The sequence below is a fragment of the Falco biarmicus genome, chromosome 6 (genome assembly GCF_023638135.1).
Source record: "Falco biarmicus isolate bFalBia1 chromosome 6, bFalBia1.pri, whole genome shotgun sequence".
NCBI classification, from domain to species: Eukaryota; Metazoa; Chordata; class Aves; order Falconiformes; family Falconidae; genus Falco; species Falco biarmicus.
The window spans coordinates 56,163,533-56,179,053 of record NC_079293.1 but is presented as its reverse complement, the minus strand read 5'-3'; the positions used below and the strand labels follow the sequence as shown (position 1 = coordinate 56,179,053).

General features: G+C 36.6%; 1 protein-coding gene across 1 annotated transcript in view; it reads left to right on the top strand.

Moving 5' to 3' along the window:
* Positions 1 to 15,521, top strand: part of LAMA2 (laminin subunit alpha 2) — a 377,372-nt gene that overhangs the window by 285,196 nt on the left and 76,655 nt on the right. The window contains exons 35-38 of the mRNA XM_056344337.1: positions 3,663 to 3,774; positions 8,238 to 8,400; positions 12,946 to 13,156; positions 14,726 to 14,842. Of these exons, the coding sequence (XP_056200312.1) occupies positions 3,663 to 3,774; positions 8,238 to 8,400; positions 12,946 to 13,156; positions 14,726 to 14,842 (603 nt within the window). The remainder of the gene's footprint in view (positions 1 to 3,662; positions 3,775 to 8,237; positions 8,401 to 12,945; positions 13,157 to 14,725; positions 14,843 to 15,521) is intronic.

Here is a 15,521-nt window from a genome sequence, read left to right as displayed (position 1 = left end):
TCAGTCTTCTCTTAAGACATTTTTTTTCCTTTGCATAGTTGCTTTTTTTAGTATCTTTTCCAATTGCCACCCCCACCTCCCCACCCAAAAAAATTTAAAATTAATCCCCCCCATGGACATGACCTAAAATAACGTTGCAAATTCTGACCTCCTGTAGATTAATCTTAGAAGGAAAAATATTGAAGGTGTGGTCTTAGGGAGTTAGTGTGCTGGTCGGATTATCACTGCTTCCCTGTCTGCAGTTTTCTATTGTTGCAATGAGTAAATAGCCTGATGGTTTCCAGTTATCCTTATAGAGAGTTAACTTGTTGCAGTTGGGTTTTTATATTTGGGGACTATCAACTGGTGGCAGGTCCTACCCTTTTGTTTCTGTGTTTGTAAATACGAGCAATGTCCAAGAAAGAAGGCTGAATCCTGATGCAGCATGTTCAAGTCTCATTTCCGAATAAAGACATAGCCAATAACTACATAATGGCCAGCCCTTGGAGCACATGGTACAACCATAGATAGCAAAGATTTTCCCTGTGTCTGATTTGAAGGCTCACTAAATTTTCAAAGTGAAACCAGTAGTGATGAAGAAAAAGGTTGATGAGGGTTAGTAAGGAGTCTATTTCCGTGAAAAAATGTCAATTTATCCATTTTAAGGTAAAGTGTAGAAGATAATAGTGTTTAGTCGCTATAAAACCTTTGGGGGTTTTGTTTCCTTGTGGTCTCTTTTCAATCCATCATCTCTTACATCAGTGCAGTACTCTTCCCCCCCACCCCCACCCCCCATCATATTCTTTCCTTCATTCACTCTGCCATACAGATCTTCACATCCTTCTTGCACTAATTACGTTCTTACATGGTTGCATGCTCATTCCCACATCTACCACCAGAGGCAGACCTCAGACTTTTCACTTGCTTTCAGCTCACTACTTTTAGTCAAAACCCCCTCTTCCCTTCTAATTAGGTACAGAGTCTTCAAGAAAGACAGGGATCAGAATTAGTCCTCTTGATTGAAATGCCTCTTTTAATTTTGTAAACTTTTTCATTTCTCCCATACCACTGAACTTCTCAAGCTCAGAAATTTCTGGAAGCAGTAGCAAAGGCAACTTAGTTTCCAATAGTTGGAAGCATTTGATGGGAGAGCCAAGAACTTCCATCTGTACAGTGATGTTTCTGTTTACTCCTCCTTTGTGGTCTACAACTCACTAGCTGGAGAAATTCCTGTAGGGCTCCCCTCCAGATGCCATTCAGAGGAATTTCTTACGGCTTGGTAAGACCTCAGACTAAACACACAAACAACCAAAATGAAAATATGTGTGTAATTGCTAATACTTGTTAATAGTCTAAGTTGCTAAGTGGCTAATGGTCTTCAGATTGGGGCAAAGCCTTCCATGGAACCTTCATCACTAAGTACAAGCTGCGAACCTCACCAAAGCAAGTTTATTGATCTTGGATACTTTACTGTATTTCCATGGTAGAGATCTCCTTTATGCCAAAAAGTCTTATTTGTGTCAGGACTTCTTGAAGATTCATTCCAAACCCTTGCTCTAGGTCCAGTCCGCCTGACCCTTATTGGTACCCCAGAGGTTTTTGTGCCTGTTTACACTGTTAGTAGATGCTGAAGACTGACCTTATAGAAATGGTGACCTGTAGTAAACTAAATATATAGAAAATGAGTAGAACTTTATTAACAAATGGAAACATTTAATTAGCCATGGAATGGCTAGGTAAAAGTGTGAAGGATGTTTGCCATTTAATTTAATTTATGGACTAAAAGCTAGACGAGACAATGAAGCAGAAGATTATTTTTCAGCACAGCAAATTGTGGCAAAATACAGAAAGCATACAGTGGAGCTGAATGAGATTTAAGTACTAAAGAGAACTGTCACTGAGAGGAAATGAAAACTGTTTGATGACAGATTAATGTGCACAAAAATACAGTACATGCCATTCAGTCATAAATATTGAGAGGTTAAAGTAGCCAACTGGAATTAACATAAATGTGGAAAAAGTAATCAAAACTAAGAAAAGTATATGTAAGTTATAAAACACCATTTGTAGTAAAGGACTTAGAAATATTCTAGAATATAATAAAAGTGAATGTGAAAATTCCAAGCAAATAAAATCCAAAGAATAAAAGGCTGATTGTGGAGGATTTGACAATAAATAATAAGGTAGTTCTCAATTACATGAAGAATGAAATGACATCAGAAATGCCAAGCTGGGTTAGAGCAGTGGTCCATCAAGATCATTCTGTATTTTTGCCTTTTTCCTATCCAAATTGCCTCTTACAGCTTACTTTGACAATATTTTAGTTCTGTAGCTATGCGGGTAAAGGGGTTTTGTAAATCCAAGAGGAAGTAACCAATACCATGATTAAAGCTGTGTAAATGTGAAAAGTTATGTTCTTCTACTGATATAGGGATGAAATAAACTAACTCCCCCCAGTCAGCATGGGTTCTTAATTCTTCCTGTATAATTCTATTTATCTGAATGATTTTCATATAAATTACTTTCAGAATAACTACTCTACAGTAGACCAAAACTGCAAGTGATATGATAATTCCAGGGATTTCATTTCAGAAACCCAGCTGTCCTGAGGTATCTTGAGGGCTTCCATCTGGAAGCTAATCAGGCAAAAATAAATGTGTTGAAAGTGATACTATTTCTCTTTGACTATTATTCAAAAGGGTTGGGGCTTGTAACCAAGAAAACAGTTTGTACAGCTCAAGTCAGGGAAAACCTAAGTTCTTTTTGAATTATTGACCTTCTAGCCATTTCCCAGAGACCAGAAAGTGCAGAATGCCCTGCTTCAAGACATACATGGATGTGCAATCCCCAAATAAAAAAACTGGGTGGTTTTTTTTGGTTTTGGGGTTTTTCTGCTTTACAGTACAATTTTACAAGCTTTATTGCTTGAAATTGTCAGCTTCCTTGTAATAAAATTGGGTCCATTTTGTGAATAAGGACCTTGAGAGCTAAGTAGAATGTGTTAAGATGTTTCCTTTCCTCAGCATGTTTTTGAGATCTGCAGAAGATACCTGTCTTCATCCTACTGCTGCTATAATTCAACACAATTATAAAGCATTTAGTTACACAAAGCTAAAATTTTACTGAGCATCCCAATACGTTGCAAACAAACAACTTCAAGCATTAGAGCTGAAAAAAACAACTTTTCTTTTTCTCTTTCTTGGTTTAATTAATGTATTGATTTAAAATTATTCTTGCTTGACATGATCTCTTTGAGAATGCCTCCAGGGAGGAGGGAAAGAGGTCATGATATCTGCTGCACTTTGTCAATCGAAAATTGCACAATTCTGACACTATGGAAAGTATTCCCTGATGAATCTTAACCTTAAAAGGTTCCAAACAACATTTCTTTAAGCAAATTTAGTGAATGATTTCATGCTGTTTCTCTTTGTGTGCTCTTGCACACAACTAGGGTTTCTCAGAACCTAAAATAAAGCCTTCCAATTTCCACTTAAAGGGAAGGGTAATAAAATTTAATTGTGTACTTGAACAGAGCATGTCATTTCCCGTTCATCTGATCAATAATTCATTGATTGCCTGTTGCCTGAGGAAAGTTTTATACATAAATTCAGCCAGTAGGAGTATTCCACAGTGCACCCTTGTCCTGTTCATTAATTATACTTTTCCTGAATTTGGATCACTAGGCTACCAAGGTGACAGCAGATGGTGAGCAAACCAGGCAGGATGCTGAGAGGACTAATGACAGAGCGAAATCTCTTGGACAGTTCGTCAAAGGCATTCTCCAAGCTGCTGAAGGTATTGGAAAAATACGCTGATTGTTTCTCAAGAAAACTGAAGGATGGTGGGGGAGAAGGTCTGAGAGACAGCGAGGAAGAGTTTATTCACTGAGAAATGTCATATGCTTTAAATGTTGAGTGAAGAAACTATAGTCAGCTATCTTCAGACTTTTTTCAAGCAACAGATGCAGTTTATATAAACAGTGTATTTGTAGTTATGAACAAAGACTAGCAGAACATTGAGTATGTTCCTTCAGGATTTTTGCAGTTATTTGAAGAAAAGTTATTATGATGAAGTAGTTAAGAGGGCTTAGCTTTTATTTATTTTCAAACCAGTTGAAAACATGTATTGGGGAAAAAGCTTGATGTAATTTCAGCATTTGGTACCTTAACACTTCATCTTAATTCCACAAAACTACTTCAAAAATACATTACTGCTTGCTGTTAATGAACATCTGCTACTTGGAATTTCCAAGTGACTCCTAACCCTACCTAAGCAGTAGCATAAAGCCAACTCTCTTTCTTCCACAAGCTGATTCCCTGCATTTACAATGCAGTAAAGATTTATGAGCAGAAGTATTGTAGATGGCTTTGAGAAGCAAGACCTATATACTGTATGAGGGTATTAAATAAAATAATGACTGAAAAATATGAAAATTATTGGCAACCACAGACAGACTTTCTACTTGAAAAATACTTATTTGTTCTTTCTTTCTGAAAGCTCCCCCTACAGTACTATTTTCAGTAGTTATGCTTCTGAAGTCCCATCTCATTGAAAGGGAAATCTTCCACTTTTGTCCAGGTGCTATAAAGTACATTTTATATTGCTTTCAACATGTAACATCCCCATACGTGCCCTGTAGCCGAATTGAGCAGCGGTTTAGGATAGCTTTAGGATGTGCAACTTTGACATGAAGTAAATGTGGGAAAAGCAACAATAAAAGGTAAGCAAGTTTTCAAGATAATTTTTAAACAAAAGACCGGGTTCCTCAGTTCACGATGAATTTGGGATGACAAGGACTAAACTAATTATTTATTCCTCAAAGTTTATGCCCAGTGTTTGTAACCCAAGCAAAAGTTTCCTTGATCAGGTTTAGCAATAGAAAGTACAGAGTTTGAAGACATTGAAGAGGTGAAATAAATTTATGTGATATCTTAGAAGTAGACAAAGACTTTAAAATCAATGTGTTTGCCTAGAGGCCAAGTTAACTTTTCAAGAGTAGATGAAATATAGGAGCACAGGACCAAAAGATACCTCCTGGGTTGCTGCATCCACTCCCCTGCTATCATAAACTTTCTAACCCTCATCTTCAAAGCAGTTTCCACAAGTACACAAAATCTGATTAGAAGGCAGTTTCAGAACTCATCATAACTACAAACTTTCTCATTTCTAGCTAAAAAAAATATTCAAGTTTAGTTTATCATCATGTTTTCTTTTGCCAACTTCGTCCTTTACTTCAAATAGATTTTCTTCCTTTCCCTAGTGCTCCTTGTCCTTCCCCTACCCCCAACTTATGTTTGTAGAGAAGAATAATATTCCCCCTTTGCCCTTTTTTCCTAGACTAAAACACCTTAAAGCACATTCTCCCAAATCTCTGGCTCACCTTTGTATAATTCCCCTTCCTCTGTTCAAAATTAAGTTCATCTTTCCTGAGCACAGGCAGCAAGCATTGAAATGAGGTTGCTTCACTGTCTTGCACTTCAGTAACATTAAAATCTGCCTATGTCAGCTCTCCTAATACATTCTGGGATAGCATTTCCTTTTTTTCACAGCTGGGTGCCATTGGAGATTCATAATATAGCTGTGTCCTTCTCATTCATACCTTATATCTAACTGGCAAAGCCATAGTTTACAGCTGAAATCTCTCTTGTTTAGTTTACAACCTTGTGTTTTCTACTGATCCTGTCAGATTACTTCAGTTTTGAAGGTCATCCAGTTCTTTCTGCATAGCGTTCCAATTTTACTCAACTAAAACTGTCTTACAGCTTTTCCTCATAAACATATTTTATCAGTAGACTTTCTTTTCTTTTTCCCCAAAATCATTAATGAAAATATTCAATTGGATTTGATAGTAATCAGTATAGTCAGATATGTGCTACCTTTAGGGGGAAAAAAAATAAAAATAAACCAACAATCATTTATTCCACATCCTTTTTTTCACTTACTTTTAAAGCAATTTCTCAGGCCATAGTGGAATTCCCATTTCTTCAAAACGGGCACTACATTGGCTTGTTCTCAGTCAAACGGTCTTCTTCCTGGATTTGTCAGGTCATGCACCAGATCTTTCAGGTTTCTAGAATGACAGTTCTCTGGCCATTCCACCTTGAGTTTCTCAAAATGTTCTTCCTCTGGTTGTGGTAATTTCTATACCCTTACTTCTGATTGCCATCCTCAAGTACCTTCCTGTTCAGGATCACTATCTTCCAAAACTGAGGATAAACTTTCATCTTATGTTGGAGCCATTCATAGAATATTTTAAAATTTGACAACATTTTAACTGCATATTGGCCCCATACCTTCTCTGACTCTGCTCTTTTTGACCTATGAGACATTACTAGATTGTTCCTTAAAAACTTTATGTTCACTTGCGTTATTCTGATTGAGATGGCCAACCAGTTTGGAGGTATTCTTTATGCCCATTCCTTGTCCCCCATCCCTAGATTACAGATTTCTGAAAGTTGTAGTACTTTGGTTCTCTAGGAATGCAGGACTGTATCTGTGGTCCTGAGCTCACTAGTACTTGTTGCCTGTAGGCAACAAGTTTAGGATGAATGCCATGGAAGGACCTATTTCTTTCCACTGACTGAAGGCAATGCTTGAGAATGGCAGTGCTCAGAAGTACATGATTGTAGATCAGATAGTTGCCTCCCTAAATGTCAGGGAATCAAGGAATTCTCAAAACTATAAAAACTCCTTATTACAAGTGAGAAGTTTGGAGTGATTTGTTATAATGACCATGCTCTGACGATTGACCCATTTCTACTGAACTGATTGCTGACACTTTCTTAACTTCCAAGTACCTGTAGCTAGTTTTCTCTCTTAACTACAGAATATTCCCAGCTTTGCACCTCCTTGTGTTTGTCTATGTCAGTGCATCCAAATCTTTTACCACTACTGGACTCTGAAAGTTTGCAGTATACTAAGACTAGAAATCAAAGATTGTTATGAGAAGAGGAGGATGGAGGAGAAAGATAAAGCTAGGTATGAATTTTCCTGACCCTAATAAAAGCTGAGATAACATATCCATTTTCCCTTTTAAGGTAAATATTCAGGGAGGTTAAATTACTATTTATTTATTCTTAGATTATTTTTTTAATTAAAAAGAATATATGCCTATTCCTGGCCTGAGGTAGCTTAGTAATGATACATAACATGACGTACAGAAGTGATCCATGATCCATTTAAGAGAAACATAGTCTTTTTCTAGTCCTCACTACCCCACACGTAACCACTCTTGATTAAAAATGCAAATCTCAGTTCTTACCACCAAATCAAGAAATAATTAGATTAGAATTTTCTTCGTAATTTGTTCTAAACCTACAGAATGTGTAGATGAAATATTTATTTATTTGAAGTTTGGAAGACAGATTCTAATTTCTTCAAAGATTTAATTTAAAATATTAGGAAGTAGCCGTGTAACCAGAAACTCTACTGTTTTGGAGAAATCAGTTACTTGGGAGCCCTGTGCCTATAGAAAGGCAGCAGTACTTCTTAAAATTGAAGATAGAACTGATTGTTGGAAATTACCTAGTTGCTTCTGAACGTGAATATTTTAGTATCTTGTGGTGTGCTATGGCAGAAAGATGTTAGCCAGTCCTTGAATATGATATCAGTGTACAGCTTTAGCAGTTAGGAATAATTCAACTGCTCCAAACACATAACACATTTATAGTGTACCATCATATGTTCCAGCCTCCATTCCCTTCCTTTCCATTTCTGGATATCTGCTTCTAAACACGAGTGGGTTTAGACATCTGTGGGTGTCTTTTACTCCTCTTCTCTCTCCTTCTTTTTCCAAAACTTCCCCATAATTAATTCTTCCTAGCACTGTTAAGTATGAATACTAAAAATGACATATTTTGAAGTTCTCTAGAAGTAATTTAGATCTAATTTTCATTGCTTGTACAGCCTGCTCCTTAATTCTGTAAGCAATATAACAGATTATCTTCTGCTGTTTCAGCAGTGCAAATTCTTTCTTTCAAGGGGAGGAGGGGAGCAATATATTTCTTATACTGGATATAAAGACTTTTTCACTTTAATTATTGTGCTTAAAAGTGAGCTGTAATAAAAGGTTTGATAAAACATAGAACATTTTCTCATTTGTTACTGATCATTGGATTAACCATCCTTTATATTTCACAGCAGGAATAACCAGTGCAAGTTGCGTTCTACTTGCTGATAGAGTTAATAGGCAGATGCTTAAAGCCTCTCTGTTTTTATTTACTAACTCCCTATGTAACTCGTTTTTTGCCTCCCTGCAGCTGCAAATGAAGATGCTATAAAACTGAATGAGACACTCAGAACCCAAGACAAGGCCTTGGAGGAGAGTCTTCCAGAACTGCAGCGCGAGGCTGACAGAATGATCTCAGAATTGAGAAGCAGAGAGCTGAATATGCAGGAAAGAATAGCTCAGGATGAGTTAAAGTGAGTAGAGACCTCTGTCTTCAACCTCCTAGTGATAACATCTGGCTCTTGTAAATACGATTGTCATCTTTTCCAACCAAGTTTTCAAGCTGGGGCTTACAGAAATATGAAGGAAAGCAAAGTCTAATACTTCATATCTATTAATGTAGCATTTGCATTTCTGGAAATGCTTACATATGTGGAAAGCAATCCCTAGGAAATTACTTCTCAGCTCCACAGGTACCAGCAATGTTTCTAATAGAATTCTAAGCAATTTTTTTCAGTTTTCAGCTTCTGCTTCAGACCTATGAATGGCTTTTGCACTAAAAAGCCTGTATAGAAACTTGGAGGGGAGTGGGGGTCTGGGAAATTAATTGGTCTACTAATAAAAATATTATCTGTCTGCAAAGTTTGTCCAGTAGCATAGACATTCAAAAGGATGTATTTTCCCATACACAGAATAGTGTAGATAAGAATATTCCAGCTCTGTGCCACAGTTCAGAAGCCTAAGGTTTGGTTATTTAGCTATTTGTAAAAGTAAAAACTATATATGTACATATAATTATATTGACAGCTTTTTATAAAGCATTTTGCAAAATGCTTAAAACTTACCTGATCCAGAAAAATACTTGGCTTGAAGTTCAAATTTTGGTAGTCTGTTACTTCTGTATCAGTCAGACCAGGCATATTTCTAAAGCTAGGCTTTGCTTAGCATGTCACCAGAGCAAACAGCTAGCAGGTAATCCAGCTGAGCTGCTGCGTGGACCATTGAAGTTGTGATGGCTCAGAAAACTATCTGGGATGGAGGTATTCAGGCCTGAAAATGTCAGTTATCAGGTACATGCATACTGTAAGGAGACATAAATAGAATACAAGATTAGCTAAGAATTCCAAGCAGTATAGAATCAGATTTGCACTGCCTATCTTACATTTTGTAATCTGGATCACTTTCGGAAAATCCTATGATTACAGTATTTCTTCCCATAATTCTGATGGTTCTGCTTTCTTTTCTTTTGATAAAGGATGTATTGCAAACTTATTTTTCAGTAGTGTTTTATTGCTTTTTCTTCTGGTTCCACTGAGCCTCTTCTGTCCGTTCTCCACTCACACATAGAAATAAATGAGGAAAAAGTAGGGATGAGAAAAATGTAGCTAAACCTTTGAAAGTGCTACCTGCAATTTTAGGGCAGACTAGGGGGAGGCCTTTCCAACAAGGTGTTCTTAGTCCACAAATGCTACAGCCAACATGAAATTGTCAGACTAGCCCAATAGCTAGAGTAGGTAAAGGAGTAGGGCTTTTTTGAGGGAAAGAACTTCTTTCCTTCTTACCAGTGTTCCTGAAATGTGCAAAGTAAGTATTTTCATTTCCTGATAAAGGAATATGTTTTATGCTAAGAAATACATGAATATACGTACTGATTTCAATCAAAGTTGTATGGTTTATCTTAGGGATAGGATAACTTCTTCATAGGCAGTCATTGAGACCCAGGAAATTTGGCAGTGAACTCAACAGAATGAGAATTAGTATTGTGGGTTACAGGGTGGGGAGGAAAGGTCCCTAGATAGTATTTTCTGAAACTCTTTTATAAAGTACTGCCTCTTAAAGAAAAATGTCTTAAAACTGCTTAAGTAATATAGTAAGATAGTGGATAGGATACATTCTACAAGGAAAAAAGATGAAGAAAAATGAATCTTTCTTAAAACTCTGTGTGCATGCATGTGTGTGGATCACTATGCTCACATGTATTGTTATTCATATAGGAATATTTACTTTTTAATAGCTCTGCAAGTCTTGTGATCACTTGAAAGTAGTTAATCATGTTTACTCTTTGGTGAAATGTCTTTTGGCAATGACTGTATTCTGCTTTCAAAATTCCATCCAAGAACAGAATGACAAGGATGGGTGGATTCCTTTTACCTCCCCTATATTTTCTGAAGTCTCAAAAGTTAAATGAAGACAAATTAAGTAAAGTCTTCTTGCTTTCATAGACAGCAAAACTTCTCTAACATGTGCAGCTTTTTCCCTCATTTATTTTCCTTCAGACTTTTCAAATCCAGTCTGTAATCTGATTGCCTTCGTGTACTGAAGTGGCGCGTTAGTCAATAATTCCTCTCTAAAAAGAGCATGTTAAAAATACACCAGTTTCTGTCCTAAACCAACCTGATTTTCATACTTACGAAAAATATCTGTCAATATTTTGTAACATTCCTAGACATTTTCTTGGACGCCACTGAGTTGCTATCAAGGGATGCTGAGCCAGAAATCTATCTTTGTATTTAATATGCTGAATAGCTTTATTTTTGTGTGATGGCTTTTCAGCCACTGTGGACTTTATCATCCAATTTCCTGTAAGAATGCTCTGCATAGCTCAGCCACGCAGCATTTGAAGACGCCTCCTGTGTTTTGATATTGCTTCCTGATATTTTCATTTTTGTGTTTGGAAAGACATTGGACAGTTGGAACACCTTATCCATGCTACTCATGATGTTATAGTCCTCTTTTTGTCTCTAGATAGGACAATTCTAACATATGTAGACTCTTATATGTATACAGTTTTGGGGTTTTTTTTTAAATCATTTTGTAATCAATTTCAAACCCTTCTTTTGTTGCCTTGTACTTATTTTGAGGATTCAAACCGTACAGCATTCCAGGTGTTACGCCAGATCTGTGATTGTTTCTTCTAACACTTCAAACATTTTGTATAGTTTTGTTCTTTTTCTAGGAAGTTATCCAGTGGAAGTAGCACATGTTAAATGTACAAGATAGTATTTCAAGAAATGTACAGTCTAGTCAGAGAAATTCTGGCACGTAAAGCAAGGGATTACATGGAGCAGATTTATTGCCTTGTACCTCCTTAGAAAGAGCAGAGTGGGAAAATGCACAACAGGTCAATATGGAAGTGTTATCTTTAGAGAACCAATGGGGAATTTTGAGGCAAGCTACTGGACAGGTAGGTGTTTTGGACTGTACTATGAGACAAGGACATTAAAAGCAAATCCTGTGTCTTGTACTATTCCTCTAGTATTGCAGAGTCATAAGGGTGTCAAAATTTGCTAGAAGTGTAAGACAGTAGCTGCTTATACGAAGAACAATGGAGGAGGTAAGGGAGAAATTCTGAATTCCTTTCTATTCTTCTTCTGTGACAGGTTGTCAATACTGGGATTTAATTTTTGATTAAATATTTTGTCCTCAGAAGTTGCAAATTCACAACACCATATTTTTTTTCCATCAAAACCAAAGGCAGGGCAGAGGGGTAAAAGTCCATCTCAGAAAATCCCAAAGCTAAGGTCAAGGGCACAATTTGGCTTTCCTTGGCTCCAGTTCAGATCCCTCATACAAATTATGCCCAGTGGCATAAAGTCCATCTCAGAAAATCCCAAAGCTAAGGTCAAGGGCACAATTTGGCTTTCCTTGGCTCCAGTTCAGATCCCTCATACAAATTATGCCCAGTGGCAGCTCTCTTTTCCACCTCTCAGGTATTTTATTTTTTTGTGTGCATTTATTTATGTGTTTATTTTTAGAAGGTTTCAAATGGAACTGAGTATAGACTGGCCAAACTGCAGTGTTTTTCAGAAAATACAGTTCTTTTTTCCACACAACTTCTTCACTTTGCCATAATGAGACAGGAAGAAAAACTCCATCTGTTCTAGGTAAACGTGTGATATATTTCTTCTGTAGGTATTATCTATCCTACAGACTCCTGTTTACTTAGGATTTTTCTTTACCTTTAAATCATTGTTTTGGAAATGCCTCTTTTTTTTTTTTTTTTTTTTTTTTTGTCTTTCCCCCTTCCCCTGTCTTTGTCATATCATTGCATTAACACTGTTGTTACATGTTACATGACACTGATTCAATGGCAGGCAAATGACAGGGCATAAAGACTCCAGTACTCCATCCTTTAAAACTGGGTGCAGTGCCTCTCTGATGATCAACATTGCATCCTGTGCCAAAAGCAGGCACCTGTGAACTATCTATTTCTGTGTTGCCAAAGTCCTATAAAAATATCCTAGAATTTGTTTTAGATAAGCAAAATTCTTTGGCTACTGGAAGTCATAAATCCAAGGATTCTCGGGGTTGTTTATTGCACAGGAAAGTATTTGTGATTTTTGACTGTTTGGAGCAGCCTGTCTGCCCCAAGGCATCTTGAAATCAGGTGTATCTACATACCCTCCTCAGTGCAAGGTAGGAAACCACTTTGTCACATGTCACATGACCGTGAATGAGGGAAATCTTTTTGTCAAGTTGAAGTGTTTCAGAAAACATTGCTTTACTAGTCAGATCTCAAGAATGGCAACTTACAAAAAAAAAAAAAGAGAAACATTTTTCAGTGGCGAATATTTGAATATTTTCTACGTCATAAATAGGACCTTAGCGGCATTTGAAAACCTCTTAAATAAAGGGCTTAAGAAAACTGTTGTTTCACTGTCTTAAGCATGTGTTCTCTTGAAAGTTACTTTGAGATTTAATTTAGAAGTCTATTTCATTTGCATGTTATTAAGAATATTCAGATTATCCACTGTAGGGAATATGAGCTGAGTGCCTTCATGGATGGCCATATATTGCAGGAATGCAGAAGATCTTTTGGACAAGGTGAAGAAATTATTTGGTGAGCCCAGTGAGAAAAATGAGGACCTCAAAAATAAGGTCCGGGACGAGCTAGTAAACTACCACACCAAAGTTGATGATGCTCGAGATCTGCTAAGAGAAGCTACAAGTAAAATTAGGGAGGCTGAACATTTATCTGCAGTCAACCAAAAAAATATGACCATGGTAGAGGTGAGTGCTGACAAGTTGTATCCTTGATTACTTGGAGTCTGATCAAAGTTTGAAACTTTGCATGATTAAATCTTGACACAAAAATATAACTAAAACAAGAATATTATTAAAATACAACTATATCTGGTGTAATTAAAAGAAAACATGTTCCTCAGAATGAGGGAATGCGTTGGCTTTTAAAAGTAGAATTACTCCACAGCTTTATCAAAATAACATCATCTGCTTTTAAACACTGAGTGGAGGGTGCATTGGATTATTATTCTGGAGGAAATTGAATTCATCCCAGTATAAATAGTCATGTAAAATTCAAATCCTGTGCTCAAGACTTAAATAGGAGTTCAGTTATAATCTTTGCTGTCATATATTTGCTCCTAGAAAACTTACACTTTCATCTCGCTCTCCTGCCCCTGGGAAGAAGACTGAAGGGGGTATGTGGATATTACAGAGTAATAAATCAAGCTATCCTCTGTACTTAGTAGCTGTTATAAATGATCTCCCTCATAACAGAGGGGTCTGCTTGTGATTTAATTTAAATTGCAGAGACTTAAAGAGCACATTGTACTGTACATTAACAAGCATTTAACCAAGACGTAAAGAGCAGAGCCAACCTAATGAAGATAAATGTTTCAACTTTGTTTGTACCTTGGTGAGCTTTTACCTCATGTACAATGATGAGGTTAGAGTTCCGAGACCCGAGATCTCAACAGAGACTTATGGGCTTGATTGAATTAAGGAAATACATTGCTGTAAAGAAGTTAGATGATCTCTGTTCTGGGCATTTTCTTCCCAAATATGGATGGATAAAGGTTAGAGAAATTACCTGCTATCTCAGTTCTTAAAATATGCTTGCATCACAGTATCAGAGTGCCTGAAAGGCACCCTTTCCAGCAGTCCTGCCCACCTGATTGTTTTGAGGAGTTCTTTTGCTTTATTTTGTCCAAGAAGCCATCACAGTGCTCTTAATGCTAGAAAGCCACGGTCTCCTATCAAAGTAATCTGTGACACTCAATGGATCTTGCATGGGAAACTGCTAGTTCCTTACTCAGAAGTCCATCCTTACTATACAACATGCAGTATTTTTACTAGTTGGAAAATCAAGAATCCTAAGATTGCTTCTAACCATCATCTTTTATTTTACATTCAGTAGTTAGCGAAACACCAGTGGATGTAAATAGGAAAGCAGCAGAGTATTTTGTTAAATTTTGCTTACGTAGCCAGAGAAGGTAGTTGTCAAAATGAGGAGCTTGCACATCTGGGTAAAGAATAGGATTTCTGACTTCTTCCTGATTCATTCTGCAATAGTACTACAGTCAGTTACCTCTGCTACAGAGCCACAAAACACCTACTGTGTGGGAAAGGGGTACAAAACTTGTGACAGGAGGACAAAGAAAAGATAACTTACATTACATATACTTTATTGTCACCACTATCTTTGCTCTGAAAGTTCAGAGAATTCCACAAGTGGCATTGTGGTATGGTGAAAAAATGCAGTCTTGTATTGGGATGCTGGTATTTGAACATGAGTTCCAGTAAACAACTCATTTTTCTTTGTGTGAACACATCCTATAGAAAAAGAAGCAAGCTGTAGAAGGTGGCAGACAAGATGTTGAAAAAAGTTTGCAGGAAGGAAACGAAGTCCTTAATGAAGTCAACAAACTTGCAAATGAAATCACCTTAGCGATAGAGGTGAGTGCTATATTATACTTATCTGAGAATTAGTACAACGAAGCATCATTATGGAAGCAAAATAGATAATTAAAGTAACACCTTATTTTTCTTTTTATTTATCAATGTTGGAATATTTGAATTGGAAGAAATAATTTTTCTGTTGCTAATCTGGTATATAAAATTATTAACTTTGAGATTTAAGTGATTCATTGGATTGCAAAAAGATCATAAGCTCATAATTTTTCATGGACTCTGCCTTCTTTTATAAATATGGTATTCTGATAGTACTACTGACTCTTATCTTTTCAATTGCAGATGCAACAGACCCATTCACAATCTCACTGCAATTCTGTGATCTAGACGTAGATTTATCTGCACAAAAACTGTGTGTGCACATCAGAAGGAAGCTTCAGAAATAATTTGTTGCCTGTGGCAACAATTTTAAGTCTAGACAGACCAGGGAGAAGAGAGGATTGTACTCTCATTTTACATAATGCGTTTGAAAATTCTGCCTTAAAAGTTTTATCAACAGAGTTTAAGATCAATGCCTTAGCTCCACACACACAAAACAAACAAACAAACAAAAAAACAACCAAAAAAAAACCCTGACACCTTGAAATATCATTGGTTCATTCTGGAAATATTTTAAGCTTGCATTGAAAATTTTTATAATGAATGGAAATATAGCTTTTGGAGA